Source organism: Anas acuta, chromosome 2, assembly GCF_963932015.1.
Source record: "Anas acuta chromosome 2, bAnaAcu1.1, whole genome shotgun sequence".
NCBI classification, from domain to species: Eukaryota; Metazoa; Chordata; class Aves; order Anseriformes; family Anatidae; genus Anas; species Anas acuta.
Genome location: NC_088980.1, coordinates 145,596,866 through 145,619,398, shown reverse-complemented (window position 1 = coordinate 145,619,398; position 22,533 = coordinate 145,596,866). Strand labels below are relative to the sequence as shown.

The 22,533-nt window shown below is 43.3% G+C and overlaps 1 protein-coding gene across 1 annotated transcript; it reads left to right on the top strand.

The window, feature by feature from the left end:
- Positions 1-766: 766 nt before the first annotated feature.
- HAS2 (hyaluronan synthase 2) lies at positions 767-20,553 on the top strand. Its single transcript, XM_068672580.1, has 4 exons — positions 767-1,400; positions 10,175-10,801; positions 15,347-15,448; positions 17,561-20,553. The coding sequence occupies exons 2-4, from the start codon at positions 10,175-10,177 to the stop codon at positions 18,488-18,490; spliced, it is 1,659 nt and encodes a 552-aa protein (XP_068528681.1). The 5' UTR covers positions 767-1,400; the 3' UTR covers positions 18,491-20,553.
- Positions 20,554-22,533: the final 1,980 nt, after the last annotated feature.

Here is a 22,533-nt window from a genome sequence, read left to right as displayed (position 1 = left end):
GGCCCTGCCTCTCCTCTCACTTCAACAGTGCCACCTAGTGCCTCTTTTCGGTCATTTCAAGGGAAAATGGGGGGGCTGGAAGGTTTTGAGGGAGGGCTACGAGAGAAGAAGCCCATCCGGATGAGTGCAAGCCGGCACAGCCGCGGGTGGGCTGGAGGCTGCGCTGCCCCTGCCCGGCCCCGGTTAACTGTGAGCAGGCAACAGAGCACCCAGAGAAAAGTGTTGGTGAAAAAAAAAAAATAAAAGAAAAACGACACGTTTTCCCACTTCTTGAATCGCCTAACGTGTTTCCGGGCTGGTTTTAACAAAAGTGGCACGGGGGGTTAATGCCAGAGTTGGGGGGGGGGGGCTTCCTCGGGTTGTACTACAGCAAATGCTTCCGAGACTGAATGGGTAAAGCAGAATTGGAAACTGCAAAGTTCATCCATTCATAGAGGCAATTCCCTTATTAATAAAAACCAGCAGCAGCTGAAGCTGTCCCAGCCGAATAGTGGCTGTGGGAGGGACAAGTCCCAGACCCCGAGCCCAGAGATGGAGGGGGGGTGGGGGGGCTTCCCCAAAACTGCGGGGGCACGAAGAGGAAATCAGGTGGTGGCAACGTGTGTGCATTGCGTTTCTTTGCAGAACTGGCGACTTAGCTAGCTGAATTCCAGCCGCTGAATTGGTCCTTGGCTGCTGAGATCATTTCAATGGGCAGGGTTGGCTTTTTTTTTTTTTTTTTTTTTTTTCCTCCTTACAGGAGTTCCCTCCCTCCTTCCCATCCTCCGCCTATTAAACAACTCAAGTCTCACTTGTTAAAAAGACCCCATAACGTGGAGGAGGCAGAAAAGCAGCAGCAGCAGCAGGAAAGAAAAAGACGTCTGGATAACATTACCCGTTTGCTGCTGCTGAGAAACCTCATTGAAACAGTTACTCGGTCAGCAAGGCATCACCAAAGAGACTTTATCTGATGCTCTACATCTCAAACTTTCTGCCGCTGCCTTGCAACTTCTCCAGGCTCCTGGCTAGCCGGGTTTGAAATACGATCTTCAGCTTCGACCACGAGAAACTAACTCCTAATTTATTATTTCTTTTTTTTTTTAATTATTATTATTTGAAAAAAAAAAAAAAAAGAAATCCCACAACTTTGAACTAGAAACTGAAGCAGAAAAAGACAAATACGTTGTAATAGGGAAAACACGTGGGAGAAAATGAGCAGGACTGAATAGCCTTAAATGATTATTTTTTATTATTTTCCTTTTTAATTATTTTTTATTCCTGAGCGTCTGAATAAGTCCCTGAAAAGTGCGATTTGATCTTTTTACCTCAAACTTGGAAACTGTTCAGCGGGAGCAACGGTACGTGAGACCACACAGCTGGCTGGAGCCCCTCTATGACCAAAGGACAGAAGGACAAACAAGGTGGGTGATTTACGAGCTTTACGAGCCCCCCTTTCTGTCATCTCGGCAGCAGAAGACCCTCTCCTCCCATCCCCAAGGGAGGAAGGCTGAACAGAGCCCCAGAACAGGAGCGGGGCTGGGGAAGGATCTCACCGTGCCTAGGCTACACCTATTTCAGCAATGAATAGGGCCGCAGGGAGGATGAATGAGGTTTTCAGCTTCGACTCCCCCCCCCTCCGCATAATCCCTTTAAGATATTGCTGAGCGATACGATTTGGAAAATAACGATGATAATAATGAAGCAACAGGTTCGGAAGCCGTTCCCCAGCCCAGGTCGGCTTCTCCCCTGCCTGCAGAGGAGAGGGAGGGATGGGACGGCAGGCAGGAAAGCGAGGGGAGGCCGGGGGGAGGCGGGCTAAACCCCGCCTGGGAGCCGGAGCGGAGGGAGGGGGGAACAAACGCGATCAAGATGTCTCAGCGCGGAGCCCCCGGGGGAAGCAGGGGGGGCTGCAGCCTGCCCCCAGACCTCCCGACCCCTCCGCGCAACCCTAATTGCGGGGAACCTGGGCTGGGGTGGGGGTCGCCCCCCCCGGGATGCTGCGGGGGGAGGCAGCCCCGGAGCAATATTACGGCCCCTTCCCCGCCCGGCGGGGGTCTGCGGGTGCGGAGCGGAGCCCGCGACCCCCTCCTTTATTTCCTTCCCTCCCCCTATTTGCCCCCCCCCGCCCCAATCTTCACGCCCCCCTTCTCGCCCCCTCCCTCCCCCACGTGGCAAAGCGGGGGATCCCCCCCGACGCCCCGCCCACCCCTTGTGACGCACCCGGAGCCGCCCCCCCCCATTGGCTGCGACGCGGGGCCGGGGTTCCCCCGCCGGAGGCTGCCCCCACGCCCCAGGGCTGCCCCGGGGGCTGTGCGGTGCTGCTGCCCCCCCTGCAGAGCCGGCCCCAGCCGCCTGCCCCTGCACCTGCCCCAAATTCTCAGCTCCCGGCTGCCCTGAGCCCCGCCACCCTCCCTAATGTCCTGCCAAAGGATGGAAGGGATCCTAAGGGCGGCCCCCCCTATCCCACACACCGTCCCTGGTGGGTTTCGGCGAGCCACGATGCTTCTACGATCCCCCAACGGTCCCCCAAAGCATGGGAATCCCTCATGGTCTCCTTAGGGGTTGTCTTTCCATAGGCACTTGCACACTTCCCAGCACACGCGGCGCGTAACATGGTACCCTCGGATAGGTCCGTCCTTTGGGGTGTGATTGCGGTGAAATTTGTCCTTTTCCCCCCAAAAATGAGCCCAAGTGCCGTCCTTACCACCAAGCCTTGAGTTTTGCCACAGCAGAACTTTATTGAAACTTTATTTCATGCTAATCTATGTGCAAGGGTAAAAACACCTGGGTGAAGGCGTTCCCAGTAGGAAAAACAGCTGTATGGGGTTCAGTGGGGTTTCCCTTGCTAGTTGAGCTAGCAGCAAGCTCAGCTGGTCGTATTTATGGTGTGCAAGCAAATCAGATATGTGCTTCATTTTATTACTACTCAAGGTTAATGTATAAAGCAGCAAATTACCCTTGCATTCAGTGTAGGAAGACTTGACTAAGTCAAACACGATATTACCTGTGCTTGATAAACAAATTACAAGATAATGAGCTATGAACATCAAATAAATATTTACTTGCTGGACTGAGATATGGCATAGTCCATTTTGTGCCAAAAGCGTCTGTGGACCTCAGAACCGGTAACCAGGAAACTGAAACCAGAATATTTTTACCTGCAATCTAAAATATCTCAGCACAAATATGATTAACTTCTTGGTTTTATTTCTTAGACCATTCAGTTTGGGCTTTTGGGCTTTCTTTTGGTCAATTTAACCAGCATATCACTGTCTACATTAGGGACAAATACACCTAGCAGTTACTCAGACCTATCAGAGACTAAATTTGGGCACTTTAGGGGGAAACATACACTGAGAAGACAGGAGGCTCTTGATTTGCTGATCAAAGCCTGTGCATACAGATACAGTTTACCATCATTACTAACCCCGTTCTTTAAACCTAACCCCAGAGTTAATTTTAGTCTTATGTGAGCCCTTTCCAGAAGATCAATGGCATGACAAAATCTGGAAGTGATAAATAACCAAAAGTACCAGATATGGTAACTCTGCTGTAGTAAAGATGTACAGATGTAACATAATTTTTCAGTTTCCTCTCTGTGGGCTGTAAAGGAGAAGAGGGTGTCTGGGCAGCTATTTTATGCTTATAATTAATGTGTACCTGGAATCATTTGTACTTCAAAGATAAAGGATTTACTTTGCTGCCAAAATAAGGCTAAATGTTTCTAAATATTGGATGAAGATTCATAACACTCAGACAATGTTTGTGTCTAAACACAGAGTATATGTGTATAAGGCCACATACAACGTGTGCACGCACATGCACACTTGCACTCAAACGCACGGTTATTCCAGCAGCTGATCTGTAGAAACCACTGCTATTATTCTCACAAGGAAGGATTTTTTTCATGCTTATAAAAGCTGTGTGCAAAGCAGCCCTCAGTAGCTGCATGCACGTATACTCACATGTGTCAGCTCTTGTCTTGCCAACATCAGTGATCTCAGGCACCCTGCGGAGTACGAGTTGCATGTTTCCTACAGACACAATCCTGAATCTACATTCTGATGAATATAGGAAAGGAAGTGGCCTGGTTTTTTTGGTTGTTTGTTTTGGTTTTAGGAAAAATAGTTATGTGGAAATTGGGAACCGGTGGGTCCCATGTGACACCAGAGAGAGTAACATTACAGGTATCAGTAGCCTCAGCCTTATGAAGAGTACTATAGACCTCCAAGAGCCTCCAGCATGGTCACTATTCCCATTCTACAGGAGGTGAAGCTGAGGCAGAGAGAGGTGAATTCACCTGCCTAAGGTCACCCAGCAGGTGAATGGCAGTACTAGGAACAAAATCCCAGTCATCCAGGTCCTGGTCCACTCTTTGTGATTCTCTCATGTAAGAAAGGCAGTGCTTAAGCAATGACCAATCTGTCAATGTTCAGAAGAGAGACTAATCTATATAATAAATATTTCCAATGTATGGATACATTTTCATTGTGAATACTCCAGAAACAACAGCTCCACAGAGAAAGTTAGGTTTATTTATTTCTTTATGCCTGCCTTACAGAATTGGAAGACAAATTTTCCACTGGTTTCCCTCTTCAGCAAAATACTTAAGTGCGCACTTATCTTTAATGGCACGCTTACATGCTTTGCTGAATCCAAAGCCTCAGCACTAGGGCTCAGAGGACCATGACTAGCAGACACTCAAGAATTCAGCTTCTATGTAAAGATGAGACACTTTCAAACATTTTCAGTGCTCAGCACTTCCGATTGCAACAAAGATTTGCACAGAAGACTGATGGGCAGATCTTATACATGGGGTTGGTCTGTAATATTTTAGCTTGAATCAGGATTGTGCTATTGAAGCCAATACTACAGTTCCCCTCCCCTTGCTTTGGTTTGTGATGCAAAGTGACACGGAGCACATGATGCATTCCTCTTGAATGAAACTAATTGCAAGATGCACCGCTAGAGCAGACTGTTCAGGGTTTGCAGTCTTGGGTCTGACTAAACTTGGTTCGGAGTAAAATCAGAAACATATGGAAAGTGGAAGTTAGGCCCTTAGCACCCCTTGCTCTTTTTTGCAGGTCTGTTCCTGTAGTATTGCTGATATGGCCATAGCTCTATGTGTCTAGAGAGAGGCACAGCTCTTTTGAACCCTTAGAGATGAAGGGGATGAAATAATCACACTTGTGATTGAACATTTATTGCTGTCTCGTGGACCATAATGACCTTTGCACTATAAGGTTTTTGTTTGTTTTTAATATATTCAGATCTTTTGGAGTTAGTAAGTGATAATTCTTTCAAATAATCTTCCAAACCATTTCTTTTTATGTATGAGCTTCCTGAGTCTCCCTCTCTTTGTTTGTTTGTTTGTTTGTTTGTTTTTTAATCTTCTGAGGGAAAGCAAGCCAGAACATACCAATACGTTTGAGTGCTGTATATGAGAGACACCTTCTTAAACAGATGATGAAGTGAGCTGCATCCCATGTATTGCAAGAAAACCTGATTTCATTTTAACCTTTTATCAGTCAGCAGTTCCCAGTTCAGTATTAGCAGATGCAGGGGTCCACCTGACTGCATCCTTAGTCCTCAGAGCAGCTACACATTGGCTGGCACAGAATAAATGAACAGAGTGCAGAAAGTATTGATGTGTTCAGATACCACTACACAAAGATTTTCTAGATATGAATTTCCCCTTATTCTATTTATTACTCTTTTGAAGTATTGGCAATGAGTGCAAAGGAAGTACTGTTTTTGTTAGGTTGTTTGTTTGTTTGTTTTTTGTTTTGTTTTGTTTTGTTTTGTTTTCCTGAGTAAATACACAGTACAAATCAGGGCATTAGATCCTGCTGTATTTCAGTCAAATATCTGTATCTTAGGAAGGTTAGACCTATGTAGCTAAATATTTTCCAGAATAGAGAGAGCTCAAGCATATTTTGCTATGCTCATCTGATTTGGGATCTAAGGCAATATTCAGCTTGTGAAAGGGCTGTGATCTTTAGTGTTAGATTTAGTCCCTCAGTTACTATGTACATGGTAGGTGTCAGTCAACTCCTTGTTAATCTGGAAGTTTTAATGAAAATAATGCTAGAAGACTTCAGCTTTAAGTTGACAGATGTTAATAGTAATGTAGAGTAAGTTCTTCCTCAACATAAGTGTGGCAAAATAAAAATACTCTTTATGTGCATTTATCAGGTTACCAGAATAGACACTAAATAATTCACTAGGTGGACTCTGATGCCAAGTACCTGCAAGGGATACTTTCTTGGCTGTGCTCTTTCATAGGAGTCTCCAAACACAGGCACATATGTTCATTGCCTCCTCCTGTACAGTCACTACAAGACATGTATATACTTGGGCTGCTTGGTGAATCAAAGTCTGTGTCATTAAATCAGCAACAGCCTACACAGCATTGGCATTGAGCAAACTGCTTTCACATTTCTTTTCTACTAGGTGAGCTGTTAAGCACTGACTGACCAGCTCCATTCATGAAAATAAACAGCTGCAAGATGATAAATTGCTCAGTAGTACACTTTGAAGCCTCTCTACGCTCACTTGTCATGTGTGCACAAACCTTGGCCCTGTGCTGGATGCTATGCTAGAGCTTGTACTGGGTTCAGCACTGCAGGGTTAGATGGAGGTGCCTGTAAAGGGTTCAGGTGCCTGAACTACGGAGTAGGATTAGCAGTCCTGTCTCAGGCTTCCCATACACTACATGGGAGACATATGCACCTCCAAAAGAGCCTCACATGGTGCCCTGGGCAGAGCATTCTTGAATCTTCAACCTTATTGCCCCCTGGAAATGTCATTCACTGACACAAAACAATGGAGCAATGGAGCATCTGACCTCTTCCAGGGCTGAATAGCTTCCACTTTAAAGAATAATAAGAAAGAAAGAATGTTGCAGGTGCTGTCTTCTTCCTCTGAGCTGATTAAAAAACTTAGTCTGAAAGCGCAAGATCCAGTTTTGACTCCAAAGACAGTAACCCACCAACTCACCTTCCCACCAGGCCAGGAGTTCTGTCTTCCTCTCTCCAGCACCTGCTCCCACATAGCAGCAGTTCCGTGCCCCTACAGAAATGACCTGCTATCATTTTTGTTGGTCCAGGAATATGGGACTAGCTGCAGGTCCTCCATCTGCACCACCTCATCCCCAGTCCATGTAGGGCTGTTCACACTTTTTTTATTCTTTTATTTGTTTAAAAGTGCTGCAGTGCCTCTTCTTTGGGTCATCCTTACTGGGTTAAATCCCTCAAAGAACTGAAAACCCAACAGGCTGAGGCATAAAACACTGAGCTGGGCTGACCATATGAGGTGTGAGCTGTTGAACTGCTGTGGTGATGGCAACATTGAAGATAAGCATTACATTTTGCTGAAAAAGTATTGCTAGCACTTAGAAAGAGTGATTATCTAGGAAATGATTGAAAAATAATCATGGCTTTGAAAATGAATACAGGTGTTTGTCCCTTACCAAGCACATGACATTTGCATCTTGACTCAGCATGGCATTATCTTAGGTGTATGGTGTTCAGAAGCAGTAGTGTGCATTGCTTCTCTGATAATACTTGATTCTAGCTTTATGTGACAAGATCAGGAACATTGTGACTGATGTGTTACTACAGATGCCCTTTTACACTTCACTGTGTTAGGCCAGACTAGTTTTTTACAACAGCACTATCTGACATTAAAATCTGATGCAGCTATTCCCTACCCTCAATGCTTCTATTTGACTCAGCAATTCAGTTTTGGCTTCAGACTCGTACAAGCATCATTTCCTTTTAACTTCTTGGCTCAATTATTGGAGAAGGGTGGAGAGGTTTTGGCTTCTTTGCTATTGTTTGGGCACGTTCAAGCTGATACAGATCAATTCTGCTGGGCATGATATCAATAGGTCACGTGCTAAAGCTTGAGAATATTGAGCAACTTTTTACAGATTTTGCCGGAGATTCAGTCAGTTAAAAGACATACATAAAACCTCCAATTGCATATACAAAGGGAAAAGTTTCTTTGATGAAAGCCAGGAATTTAGATCAAAACACTGTTTATTTTCCCAAGGTTGACAGTTAAAGGACAGAAAAAAATGCTATTTTATTAAGACCAGAAATCCATTTCTTGATCTTAAAAGAGTGGTTTTTCTGAGGGAGGGAAACTGTGCTGTAATGACAAGATCAGAGAATGCATTTCTTTTTTTTTTTTTCCTTTTGTGCAGAAACACTTCATAGGAAAAGAAAGAGCAATAACAAATTAATATAAAAAGAAGCGTGGTACAGTGTATAGTCAGTCAAATGTAAACGCTGCAGATCTTAATCTAAATCCGGTGAGCTATACCCATACAAGTGGTCCATTGATTTCAGTCATATAATTCCTAATGTAAGCAGACTTCAGCCCCTGCTCACTAATAGGCATTTTCTATTTCTGGCAAGAGAAGAGAAGTCGTGGACCCCAAATAGGAAAGCCTCATACAACTGCACCATTAATGAACATTCACCTTGATGTTTCTGACCTTCTGCGTACTTGGGGGATTAATAAATACACAGGCTATTTGACTTCAAGGTAATCTAGAAGGGATCCATTACTTAATCTGTTTTCTAAAGCCTGTCTATTTTGGGCACTGGGTTTTAATTCACCTATAGTGGTGGCTCATATAAGCCATCTTTTATTAGGCTTCTTGATGACCCCTATTGTGAAAGACTTCCAGACAGGCCAGAGCAGGGTCTGGTGCTGGTGGGTGATTACAGCACCTGTCAGAGCCCAGCCATAAGTATTCAAGGAAGTCCTAGAGATAGGGTCCGATTTCTTTAACAGTGTCTCCAAATATACATTTAAGAGGCTTCCCCTTGTCTTGAAATTTAAGACCCTAAATAGCTAGTGGAAAAAAAGTAGTCTTTGTAATCTCAGACTTGGTGCTCGCCTGGTTTATTTTTATTTTGTAATACATTCTGCGTTGACAATTTCTTTTTTCTTCCAAGCCTGTAACATCTCAGATAGAAATATGATTGTTGACAGCTATGCTGCTGCAGCTTGGTAGTATTTTTTCACAACGTTTCACAAGAAAGAGTTAAAAACATATATGATGTAAGGAAGTGCTGTTCCAGCTTCAGTTTTGGCCAACAGACGATGAAACAAACATTATCAGGCAGGATGTTAGCAGAAGGAAAAATATGAATAACAGTAAGAAAACACAAATATTAAGTCCATCACCCTAAGAGGCCCTAATTCAGCAAAATATTCGAGCATGTGCTTCAGACTCTTTGGTTTATGATGTACTTACTAGGTTAGCCTTGAACAGACATTATCCATTTTATGTCCCTAAAGTCAAAGGTCATCAAACATCATTGACTTTTCTGTAGTTATGACAAAGTTGTTGCTCATCCATGGCCTAGAGCTTAGGCTGGAAGATCTTACAGTCAGGTAACCTACATATGCAGAAGCTGTCAGAATCAGCTGGTTATCTGATGAATTTTAAGTCCAGGGTGAAACCTTGGCTCTGTTAAATTAATGTGTACTTTTTCCACAGACCTAATCTCCGTCAGGCTTTAGCCATGCTCACAGATGTGTATATCTATGCACACAAATGTATGAATAACACATTTTTGCAACGGTATTGAGAAGACCTTTTAAAGCAGATGTCTGATTATATAAATACAAATTACAAATATAGTCAGACATCTGTCTAAAAATTATAAAGATATTCAGGCATCTGTTTTAAGAATGTGTTTCCAATATTTTTGCAAGCATAAGTAAGCGACAGAAGTGATTCAGGGTGGGGGGATGCAGTCATGACATGGTTGGGGGTGAGTAGAGGCTGCGCAGATGTTCAGCTGTTCCTTCCACCCATGGCCATATGAAGTGAGTAGTGGCCTGAAAGTCCCTTAATATGACAGGGTGTCTCATTCAGCAAGTCACAGCTGCCAAAATAAGACCCTGACACAGACAACACTTAATGTGAGGACATTAAGAATAGTAGAAAACCTCCCTGGTACTTCAAGGTATATGTGACTCTTACTTTACGTGGAGGAAATACTGTAAAGGGAATAAGATGTAAGCTGAGCAGGTGATGCTGTAAGTCCATGACACAGCCAGAAGCATGAGGTGCATCTGTTGGTACTGAGCTTGTTGTCGTCACATGCACCTCTGACAAGGTCTTGTAGTGGGAAGTGGTAGCTCTGCTAACAGTTTCCATGCTTCTTTGCAGATGTATTGTGAGAGGTTTATATGTATCCTGAGAATACTTGGAACCACACTCTTCGGGGTGTCCCTCCTGCTGGGAATCACCGCTGCTTACATTGTGGGCTACCAGTTCATCCAAACAGACAACTACTACTTCTCCTTCGGACTCTATGGTGCTATCCTGGCATCACATCTCATCATCCAAAGCCTGTTTGCCTTCCTAGAGCACAGGAAAATGAAGCGGTCGTTAGAGACTCCAATCAAGCTGAATAAAACAGTTGCCCTTTGTATTGCTGCCTATCAAGAGGATCCTGACTACTTAAGAAAATGTTTACTTTCTGTGAAAAGATTGACCTACCCTGGAATTAAAGTTGTTATGGTAATTGATGGGAACTCAGAAGATGACATTTACATGATGGACATTTTCACTGAAATCATGGGTAGGGACAAATCTGCCACTTATATCTGGAATAATAACTTCCACGACAAAGGGCCAGGTGAGACAGAGGAGTCTCACAGAGAGAGCATACAGCACGTATCTCAACTGGTCCTGTCCAACAAAAGTGTTTGCATCATGCAGAAATGGGGTGGAAAAAGAGAAGTAATGTACACAGCATTCAAAGCACTGGGGAGAAGCGTGGATTATGTACAGGTAGGTATTAAAGCACTAGATCGGTGCCAATTCAAACACACTTTGAAAGAAAGCAGCTTTTGTATATTTTGTGCTGCATGTTAGAGGCCATCCTAGTCCCTGATGAACACAGTGCTCCTTTCAGTCTATTTGGAAACAGCTTGACCGTTAAAAGTGTATTTTGCTACCTTTTAAAATGGTCAGCCTATCTGTGAATATGTTAAATCTGTGCACCAGCTACTGGAGAAATCTGAAAAACTTCCTCAGACTTCAGTCGTGCTCCCTCATCACAGTGGTTTTGCTTCAGGCAAAGCCAGTGGCCTCCTGAAGAGCCCTCCTCGGCTCCTGTAAGTCAAGGTCTTGGGTAAGGTTTTATTTTGTGTGAATATTAGCAGTCCTATATGCAAGCAGACAGACAAGTTTTTGGTGGCACTAGGGAATATCTCAGTGGTGGAGTCTGTAAAAAAGATGGGGATATGCTGAGGTCCTTGAAGGCTGTGCAGAGCATTTAATAAAAGGGTGAATGTGCAGTCTTGAAAGAAAGATTTCTTCAGCTAAAGCCTGAAGGAGCTTTTGCTTCATCACTTACAGCTGCATTACCTCACTCACCGCGACTTGGCCTTTAAAGCCCTTATGACACTATTCACTTAAAAATGAATTAGGCTGGGTCCTCTCTCCTGGTTTCCAAAGCAGCAGAGACACATTTCTTTCCAGCTGCCTTGGATCCCATGAAAGATTTTCTATGTTTGTGCCTTACACATGGAAGCACTCCTCGCTCCTGCAAACAGCCCTGCAGAATGCCGGAGGCCGTGTGTGGAGGGAGGTGCGTAGGGCCAGGCCAGATCCTGGGCATCGTTAGTTGCATATCAAGACCTGTGAGGTTCATTTGACTAAATCCCACTGATTATTAATTAGATGGTCTTCCTAATTAATCATGCTCAGCCTTTCCTGCCTTCTCCTGACCTCAGAACATTGCTTTGCCTGCAGAAGCCTCCTCTGGTGGGGCAGCAGAGACAGTCTCCCTTGGCTTGGGGTGGCTGCATGTGTTTCTGGGGTCGATTCTGAGCCTTGTGCAGTTGTGTGTGCACTCCACACAGCATGGTGTCCACGGGGCACGGAAAGGCAGCAAATCCTCCATGCACAGGAGAGGCAGAAAGCAAAGAGTGCCAGAGCCACCCTGTTTTCAGAGCTTTAAGAGTTATCAGAGGTTTAAGAGAAAGGAAAAGATTTAAAGCCCATCCCCAAGCACTTACAAAACTTAAACTGATTTATTCTCCGAAAACAATGGGCTTAAATTCTCCATTGTCTGCACTTTGGTTTTTGTGCTGTGAGGGACTGTGATGGGATAAAAAATGCTGTTTTTCTGCATTAGCATGGTTTTATAATCACTTCACACAGAAGTATCATATTGCAGAGAGAGAAGGCAGAGAGGAAACAGATTCAAGACAACTTTCCTCCCTCTTGCATTTGTTTGGAGAACCTGGAAAAAGTGTTTCTATTTCAACAGTCATACCATAAACTGAGAAAATGGAAGAGAAGTTTCTGGTCTTTCAGTCAATTAACACTTCTGACCTGACTCAGAAGTCCTGATGAACGTGTCAGGGGCTGTAATGCTGCTGTAAGCAGCCACCAAAGGCTGCGCTGATGATTGATGTCACAGCCACATCTACATTATAAGAGCACCATCTTGGTGGCCCTGGCTGGCCACAGTCTTGATGTAATGCAGGTAACATGTGGCTCTGTTTTATGAATGAATGAAGGCTGAGATTTTCCACATGGTTCTTTAGGGGGTATCCACAGTGAATTACTTTAAACAGGCCCTGCACTTTAAGGGCTGAGCAATCTGCATCGATGATCAACCACTTTACAAAGTGGAGCAGTCAGCACGAGTGCTCACCCCTGACACTGTGCACTGGGGGCCTCGCGGTCCTTAAACACACCTCAGGGCTATGGGCAGGCGGTCATAAAGCAGGCTGGCTACCACAGATAACCAAGCTGTTGCTCATTAGTGGAGACTCACTAAATACCTGAAATCACTCGGGAGGCTTTACTTCCCTCCTGGAGGAGGTTAGGAGAGTGAAAGTAATTCTGTAGATGAGTTAAACTGGGAAACATCATCAGCACAGATTTAGCTGGTACAATCAGGGTGCAGCTCAGCTTGGCTGGATGCAGGTACCTATGTGGGCCATCCAGCACAGCCTGAGCCCCCTGGAGCAGCTTGGTTAAACCACCACTGGTTGTAGCAAGCATCTGAACAGCTTAGCTCAGGGCTGGAGGCTACAGCATGAAAGGCCAAGCGTCCCTTTCATGCAACTCTGTGACCCACGGCAGTAATTTCTAGGTCACCCTGCCCTTACGTGGAAAGATGGCAAATTGGCTCGTGGGCTGTGCCGGGCCAGCCCTGGCTGGCCAGCCCTTGGTGTGTTTCATTCACGTTCCTAAGTTGCTTTTCTCAGGGCATGTCCTCTTTTCACCTAGAAAAACCTCATTCAGAGGGAAAATGACAGCTTGTCCCAGGAATGCAGACATGTCCACTGTGCTGGCATGGCCAGGACACATGCTGGTCATTTGTAAATAAATCCAGTGTTTTCAGGATTCCTCATCCTGTCTTAGTGGTGTCGCTCGTGGCAGATTTCTCTGCTATAGATAAATGTATCTGATGGGTGGAGGCTGCTCAGCCTTACGGAGTGACAGGCACAGGAGGGAAAGCCAAGGAAATGAGGAGCGGCCTGACCCCATTCAACCACTCACGGTCACAAAAATGGGACCAAGTATCACTGCCTGAGCCCTGGGTGCCAGCAAACTGCAAATTCATGATGCAAAGCACTCAGTAACAGGTCTGTCCAGAAAGTCCCAGACAGAAATACAGGCACCCTTTCTTCCTTTTATAAGAACTGTTCTGCTCCCTTTCCATCACCAAGTGCTGCCACTGATGACAGCTTCCCACCAAAGCTGGAGGAACACATTGGCCAGGTTACAAAGGTGCTTCCCGGGCTGAGTCCTCCAAGGAAAGGAGCTGGACGCTCCGAGTTAGCGGGAGCTGGAGATGCTTGTGGCTTTTCTCCTGACATAAATATGTGAGTTCTCATCTGCTTTCTCCTTTCAGCCCCCTCCAAGAGAGCGTGGAGAGGAAGCATTTTGGCAGATGCTCAGCTGCATCACGAGCTGAGCAGCCTGGTTATCCCGGGTAACCTCCCAGCTCAAGTCTGGCCCATAACAGAGTCTCTAAAACCTCTCCTCCCATTTGCAGAACAGAAATGAAAATTTCAGCTCCCCTAGAGCAGGGGAGCTTAGGCTGAATTTAAAGGTTGGATGACAGGACACCAAAATTAGGATTTCTGATCTGATGCCTCACCAGGATTTGACTTAAGAGGCTATTCATACAGAGCCATTGACTTCTGCCCCTACCGTTCCCATCTGAAATCACAGAAATCCAAAATGTGGATAAACTGAAAAGAGGAGGAGAATTTGTAGGGCAGGATCTGGCTGACCAGAGGAGTGTTTGTGGGACAGCCTCCTCTGCTCGGGCCTCTGAGTTTCAGTGCAACGAGCTTACAGGCGATCAGGACACCTCTTTCAGCAGCAGCCGGGAGAAGGAGGCACCCGCTTGTTTTAAACAGGCTGCAGCCCATGTCATTTGCCTCGGAGCAAAGGAAAGCAGCGCCAGCTGCCTTGCAGACTGGCCAGCCTGTCTGAGCCCTCCTCCTACTCTCCGAGGGAAAGCCAAGTCCTAATGTACACAGTGTCTAGTTGACTAGGAGTATTTGTGTGGTTGAAACGCCTTGTGTGTGTCATCTATTTTTGCCCTGGTCTAATGGAGTACTGCATTTTGGGACTCACTCCTCTAGTCTTACTTATATATATTTTGTATGAATGCTGGAGCAAAATAGAAAATAATTTCTGTATATCAAATGTCAAATCCCTGCACTACTAATAACACACCATGCATCTAAATCTAAAAATAAGTTTGTTCTGTAATCCAAAATGTGTATCTTAAATGAATTACTAAATCCTTCTGCAAATGAAAGTACTATTAGGTTTCTTTCCAGACTCCTAGCTGTTTTTTTTCTTTTTCCTTATTTTTTTTATTTTTATTTTTTTCTTAAAGAAGCATCTGGAATTTAACTCCTCACTCCTCTCTTATGGTAGCGGGAAACATTTGACTAGGGTGCTAAACAATGCAGCCAATTCGGGGAAACCCTATGTCAGGGCTCAGCAGGAATCTGCAACACACCCACGAACATTGTCTTGCTCTGCAGTGCTCCATCTCTGAGAGTATATCTCTTATTCAAAGCAGCCAGCCCAATGTGCCAGTAAAACAAATAGAGCTGATACAGAAGAGAGGATTGTTTGCATGCACAACCCTAACAAGCACTCTGTTTCATTCAGCACCGCTCCCTGCTGCCTGATACAAACGGCCTTTAAGAAGTGTCAATGCAGACTCCAAAGAGAGATTTAATTGCATTCAGGAGAATATGCATATAGAGTTACTTATCACTCAAGTGATTTTTATTCTCTTTTCTAGTGTACTCCTTAACCCATTTTTGTTCTTTGTCTTTCTTGTAGGTCTGTGATTCAGATACAGTACTTGATCCAGCCTCATCAGTGGAAATGGTAAAGGTTTTAGAGGAAGATCCAATGGTTGGAGGAGTTGGAGGTGACGTGCAGGTGAGTACAACGATTTTCAGATTAACAGGGGGATTTCAATGATTATTTGCATTGCAACACTATTCCCTGCCTGGAATACACTGAATACACTGTGGTACCATCACAGAGGCTCTTATGAGACCTTAACTTTTCTATCTGTTGAACAGAAACCCTAATTCTCAGGTATGAGCACTGTATAGTTTTAACACCCATAGATAGCAGACAAGTATTACTCTTCTCCATATGTGTGAAAAATGGGACACTGGGACTGCCAGGGCTGTTGCAGCGTCTTTGAGTATCTGAGTATGACTGTTTGGTCAAGGTGCCACAGAGAATCAGGGGTGACCTTATCGCTCTTTATAAATACATTAAAGGAGGCTGTAGTGAGATGGGGGTTGGTCTATTCTCCCGTGTGCCTGGTGACAGGACAAGGGGGAATGGGCTAAAGTTGCACCACAGGTGTTTTAGGTTGGATATTAGGAAGAACTTCTTTACTGAGGGGGTTGTAAGTCATTGGAATGGGCTGCCCAGGGAAGTGGTGGAGTCACCATCCCTGGAGGTCTTTAAAAGACGTTTAGATGTTGAACTTAGGGATATGGTTTAGTGGAGGACTTGTTAGTGTTAGGTCAAAGGTTGGACTCGATGATCTTGAGGTTTCTTCCAACCTAGACAATTCTGTGATTCTGTGAAAATCTTTAGGGCAATAGGAAACAGAGAATAGGTCTCCCAAAGCCAAATCCATCACCCCAAGCACTTTAATTATGTTACTCTTTGCAGCCAAGATTGTCACAAATAAAAACTCTTTTTTTTTTTTTTTTTTTTTTTTTTTTTTTTTTTTTTTTTGAAATGCAGTGCACTTTGCACTCTCTGTACTGTTGGGTTTCCTCAGCACCTCTGTCAGGCAGGACAATGCACAGCTCCGAAGTCAGCCAGCTCCACTTCTGAGAGGATTTCCAGCCTTGATGAGTCTGGCTGACAACCACAGCAAAAGGCTGTTCATTCCTTTTAACACAATTGCTTCTGCTACAAGTTTTAAAGAAAAATGCATATGAATATGTCAATTGGCCTTGGGATTGGCTCCTTGTACTCAGTCGGGCTTTTATGTGAGACAGAGAAAGGGCTATCTATATGGGCAGGCACTTACTGATGAATGCCCCAGTGGTCAGAAGTATTTCAGGCATGTGGCTCTTAATTCCAGAAATTAAGATTCCCACAGAAGCTTGAATATCTTTGTGGCTCTGGTCTGGCCACAAAATAAATGTCACACGTTTCCTTACACATGTGAGACACTAGGCACGTGTGGAGGGAGTTCAGCTATGACATAAGTGCATAGTTAATAAGCACCTGCAGAAAGATGTGGGAAGAACATTTATCCTCTGGGAGGAAAGGAAGCAAAATGAAGACTCTGGCCTTTCTTTGTCTCAACTCACTTCTCAGCATACGCCAAATAAATCTGAGACAGTCTCGAGCTCATCCCTAAGCCCTGCTGCTTCTAAAACATTCTGCAATGAAGTTGAAACAGAGACAAGATGGCCTCCAGACATGACACAAATTGGGGCCATCCTGGAGGGCCTAAAGTCACATAGTCCAGGATCAAACATCTAGGGCAAGCTTTATAAGGCCAAAAATGTAGGCCAAAGACAATGTGCTTAGCCTCTCATACCCCAGCATAGCTTTAGGAGGGCTGGAAGAAGTCTTGACAGAGCAAAAGCTGTACACAGAGGCAAAGCTGGGGAAAGAGCTACTCCGCCACAGGCTGGGAAGCAGGAGGCCACATGGTGGACTCTGCCATATCCTCAAGGGAGACGCCAAGTCCAGCAGCAGGTCCTTGACTGGGGGTGAAGAGAAAGGAAAAACGAGCCAGGAAAGAAGTTGTGGAGAAGAGGCAAGGTTGTGAGAAAAGAATGATCATTTAGGTGGAACAGGTTCTTGAGGGCCTCACCATGACTTTCCTGTCAATGTCCTGGACTGTATAGGTAACTCCTGGATTTGGCGCAAGTTGGACAGAGAAGTAAGGTTTCCCCTATATTTTGGCTAACAGTATTCTAGTCTCTACCAATTCCTTATTGATCCAATGTGTATATTTTCCTTCTCAAGAGCTCGTCTAAAATGCAAACTTTTTGTATTTTGCAGATTTTGAACAAGTATGATTCCTGGATCTCCTTTCTAAGCAGCGTGAGATACTGGATGGCATTTAACATAGAAAGAGCCTGTCAGTCCTATTTTGGCTGTGTACAGTGCATCAGTGGACCTCTGGGAATGTACAGAAACTCTTTACTCCATGAATTCCTGGAAGATTGGTACAATCAAGAATTTATGGGCTCCCAGTGCAGCTTTGGAGATGACAGGCATCTAACTAACAGAGTGCTAAGTCTGGGCTATGCAACAAAATACACAGCTAGATCCAAGTGCCTTACCGAAACACCGATAGAGTATCTCAGGTGGCTGAATCAGCAGACCCGCTGGAGTAAATCGTACTTTAGAGAGTGGCTCTATAATGCAATGTGGTTCCACAAGCACCATTTGTGGATGACCTATGAAGCTGTAATCACTGGATTCTTTCCTTTCTTCCTTATCGCCACAGTCATTCAGCTCTTCTACAGGGGAAAAATTTGGAACATCCTCCTTTTCTTGTTGACAGTTCAGTTAGTGGGCCTGATAAAGTCTTCCTTTGCCAGCTTCCTTAGGGGCAACATTGTCATGGTTTTCATGTCACTCTACTCAGTGTTGTATATGTCAAGTTTACTGCCAGCAAAGATATTTGCAATTGCCACGATAAACAAAGCAGGGTGGGGCACATCAGGAAGAAAAACCATTGTAGTTAATTTTATAGGACTTATTCCAGTCTCCATTTGGTTTACAATCCTCCTAGGTGGCGTAATTTTCACTATCTACAAGGAATCAAAAAAGCCATTCTCTGAGTCAAAACAGACAGTTCTCATCATTGGCACAATCCTCTATGCATGTTACTGGATTATGCTGTTGACTTTGTACTTGGTTCTTATCACCAAATGTGGCAGGCGGAAGAAAGAGCAACACTATGACATGGTGCTAGACGTATGATTTTTCTGTGGGAAGTTACCCAGAGAGTTTTAAAGCAACCCAACGACCTTGTAGTATCTGTGGCATCAGATGGATGTTGCCAAGGGAAATGGATCGCTGCTGCTGGGAATAGGACATTTGTATTCCTCTGGGTTCATTTTCATCCTGCCAAAGTAAGAAAAAATAACAGAAACAAGAACAATAGAAAATGATTTTTTTATTTTTTTTTCCAAGGGGGGAAAAAAGCCAAACACACAGTTTCGACCTGTTCACAAGAAAATGGGAGAACTTTTATGTTTATGCACTTTTCTATTGTGCATCTGCCTGACAGTGTTACGTTCTATATACCTCACTGGTCATGCTTATGTGTGTGGACAGGAAGGAAAGGAGTTTGGAGAATCAAGAAAATGATCTTACAACCCCTTACAACCTAATTTATGAACTTCTTTTTTTTATAGTTCTGTTTATAGGAAGGGTCTTTTGTGTTAGGCTGCCAAATGTAATGCCAAAGGTAAATTTTAAGAGGCCATTGGCTGAGCTGTATTTTTATATTATTGTATTATTTGTGTGTGTGTATTTTTAAGCCTTTTTTTTTTTTTAAATCACATATTTTATATTTTACTATCTGCCAAAAAAAGTTGCCTCCCCAACAGTTTGTTCTTTAGCCTCTTTAAATACATTTGGGATAAAAAAATCATAATTCCTTCCCAAAAATTTATGCTGATTTGGTATTGTTCATAATAGAAAGAATAAAAAGTCTCTCTGCATTTTTGCAACTGCTGAATGGTTATTTCTGTGAAAAAGTATTTAAATATGCTCTTTGAAGACATTTACTAGAAAAGGCCCAACATTGTCAGTTTTCAAATACAAGCATATTTGTGCATAAAAAAAAAAAAAAAAAGGCCAAAGGGGTAGATATGTGCAATTTTGGGCTTTGTATTGTTTTGGATATCATTGTAATAGGGAAATTTGCTACTCTACTGAAAGCAATCTCTGGCATACACAATAGCCATATGGTAAACCAGGCCTCAATACTATTGCAAAAGGCATTGCTATGGGAGAGCTCCCTCTGATTTTACATGGAATCTGAGGAACCAGAACCTCTCATCTGAAGAAACATTGGACACCCAAAACTGACCTTATCAACTGTTGTAGTTGCTCATAAATTGCTGGTATCAAGCAGGACAGAATTTTTAGTTTAAAAAATGAAAGGTAAACATATCATCACTTCCAAAATGTGGGTGCCTTACTATAAAACATCTGCAGTGTCCTTCATAGAGTTTACAGACAAGATAAATGTCAGCTTCTCTAACTTGCAGTGTAATACAGACCCCTGTATTGAGCCCAGTAATGTGTATTTGACAAAAGCATATCTACCTGAAAAGAAGCCAACTTTTATTAGAAAACATCAAGTCTTAGCAAATCTATAACTTCCTTGGTGCCTAACAATCCATCTTGGACATTTATTTTGGACCATGATTTTAAGAAATAATATTCAGGACTAAATCCTGCAGTCTTTCACCAGCCAAAGGAATGTGGCATTGAGCCCTAATATACTTTTTAAAGAGCAACAGAAAGCCAGCTGCATACAGATATGTGCCCTTTTTAGATTCTGGTATTAAAAGCACTGTGGTAAAGCAGAAATCAGCATATGATGCTTAAAGAACTTAGAAGCATTTTCAGCTTCTTTTTTATGCAGACATGAATAGATTCTGCTGTAGAATGAACTGCACACACACTACCTTTTTTGTCTGATTATCTTGAGGTACATGATTGCTTGAAAGTCATACTAATGTTTTGTTAATGATTGGAGAGTTGATTCATGTTGATTACAAAATAGAACAGTATTAAAAAAAAGAGCAAAAGAAATGGTAAAAAAAAAAAAAAAAACTTGACTATGCCTTTTAACTATTTATGATGTAAGTTAAAGCTTGGGTTAACATTCAAATGTCAAATAAATCCTCTCATTCTATAAAAAGATTGAATTAATTGCCTGTATTTATTCTAGCAATTATTCAATGTACTTCCAATATAGGTTGTATAGTATAATTGTTACTTTCATAAATAAAATATTTTTGATAAGATTATGACTAATTTGTGGTGTTTCTGATCAGCACTTCTGCTCTGAAGCCATAAATCTGCATGTTTTTGAGAATGTTGTTATGGTGTCACCAGCCTGATTTCCAAGCAGGAATGTGCCACTGAATAGCAGAGCACTTGAGGAGTGTGTGCCTCAAGGAGGCAGGGACTGGTCCCTGGTATGAGAAGTGATTTGGGGACCTCCAACAGAAGAAAGTCATTGAAAAACTGGAGGAAGTTCAGTGTAGGGCCATCATGATGGTTGGGGTTGGAGCACAGGCCTTGTGAGGAGAGGCTGAAGGAGTGAGACTGGTTCAGCTGGAGAAGGGATGGCTTTGGTGGGAAACACTTTAGATCATCTCCAATATGCGTAGGGAGGTCATCAAGGAAATGGAGCCAGGAACTTCACAGTGGTGCCTGGTGGGAAGATGAAAGTCTCTGCGTTTAAACTGAAACAAGGCTGGGTATAAACAGAAACTTCTTCCCAGTTTAGGCCAGTCAGGTATTGGAGCAGGCTGCCCAGAGAGATAATGCAATCTCTGCCCTGGGAGGCCTTCAGAACAAGGCTGGATAAAGTCCTGAGACACCCGGTCTGACCTCAGAGCTGGCCCGCTTTGAGCAGGAGCTTGGGCTACTCCAAGGCTCCTTCCAGCATGAATTCTCCTGTGATCCTTTCTGAAGCAGGTGTTGACAGTCTGCTTCCTAATGATAAGTCCTACCAGACTGAAACCAATTCCCATCTCTGCTCCCCACGCCTCTTCCCTGACCCAGAGTGCAAATAGCTCGCCAGCAGCTGGTACTAAATACCCAGAAAAAGCACAGCCACTCCTATATCCCCACTGGCAATGGCAGAAGGATTGCAGGGAATAAGTCATTTCATGTTTACTGTCGTGCAAAAAATAAAATAAAATAAAGGTTGCAACAGAAAAGCAGATGGCAGAACAATTCTTAAAGAATTTTATTCCTAAATAAAAATCAGTTTAATTTAGAAAAATTCTTAAATATTTCCTCTGTTCGTTTTCATCTCAAAATTATTTTGTGGTATTTTCAACAACTTGCGGAATAAAATAAAATGTGTTTTTCATTAATACCAAATGTAATTGTGAGCTGTCTCACAGCTAAGAGAGAGAATAACAAAAGAAAAAATTGTGCTTAAAAAAAAAATCTTAAAAAACACAAGTATTTTTCAGCCTCTAATAGATTATGTCAAACACTATAAGGAACTCCCACAAACTATAAATTCTACAGAAAACTTAAAGTTATATATTAAAAAAAAATAAAATGAATTGACACTATCCCAGGTTATAACCCATTTCCAGAGTAGAGTAATCTGGGTTTGAAGGCATCTGTTTGCAAAAACCAGGTGTGAAGCAGAACCTGCAGGAATCAGAGGTACCGCACAGAGGAAGGAGCCCTCCTGTTCTGACTGCTAACAAGCTTTGGTTTGGCCAAGAATCAGGTTTCTTTCAGTGGGGAATGCATGAATATTTAGCAGAACTTTTCTAGGAGGTGGAAAAAATCCTGTCAGACATGTACTGCCAAACATGTCCCGATGCACAAGCTGTTGCGAATGTGTCTGTTAAAAATTTGCGTCTGAATTTTATTCTTAGCAAGAGACAAGATGGTAAAGAGGAGACAAAATACATCAAGAGCAGTTGACGAGGTCTGGTACTACTGAGGCTTTGCTGGAAGAGGCACTTTTCTCTGAAGTTAATACAATTAACTTAAACATAGTGCATTTTTTTTCCCATCTTACCCTTGGCCTAACTTTGCTGCTTCAGTTTCAGATCCAATGGAAGGATAAGTGCCCCAAATTGGGCCTGCTTCTTCCAGCTATGTAATTTTGTATAATAAAAGATTCTGTCTCTCCCAAAGAAATCCATCTTGAATTTTCTCCTAGAATAGCCCTAAAATTTCCATAAGCTCCAGTGACTGCATAGAGGAAAATGGCCTTGTAGTTGCATTTACACTAAATAAATAAGAGA

Coding starts and splice junctions, on each gene's coding strand:
- HAS2 (XM_068672580.1), top strand. CDS start 10,175: ATGTATTGTGAGAGGTTTATATGTATCCTGAGAATACTTGGAACCACA. Junction 10,802..15,346: donor GAAGCGTGGATTATGTACAG/GTAGGTATTAAA, acceptor TCTTTCTTGTAG/GTCTGTGATTCAGATACAGT. Junction 15,449..17,560: donor GAGTTGGAGGTGACGTGCAG/GTGAGTACAACG, acceptor TGTATTTTGCAG/ATTTTGAACAAGTATGATTC.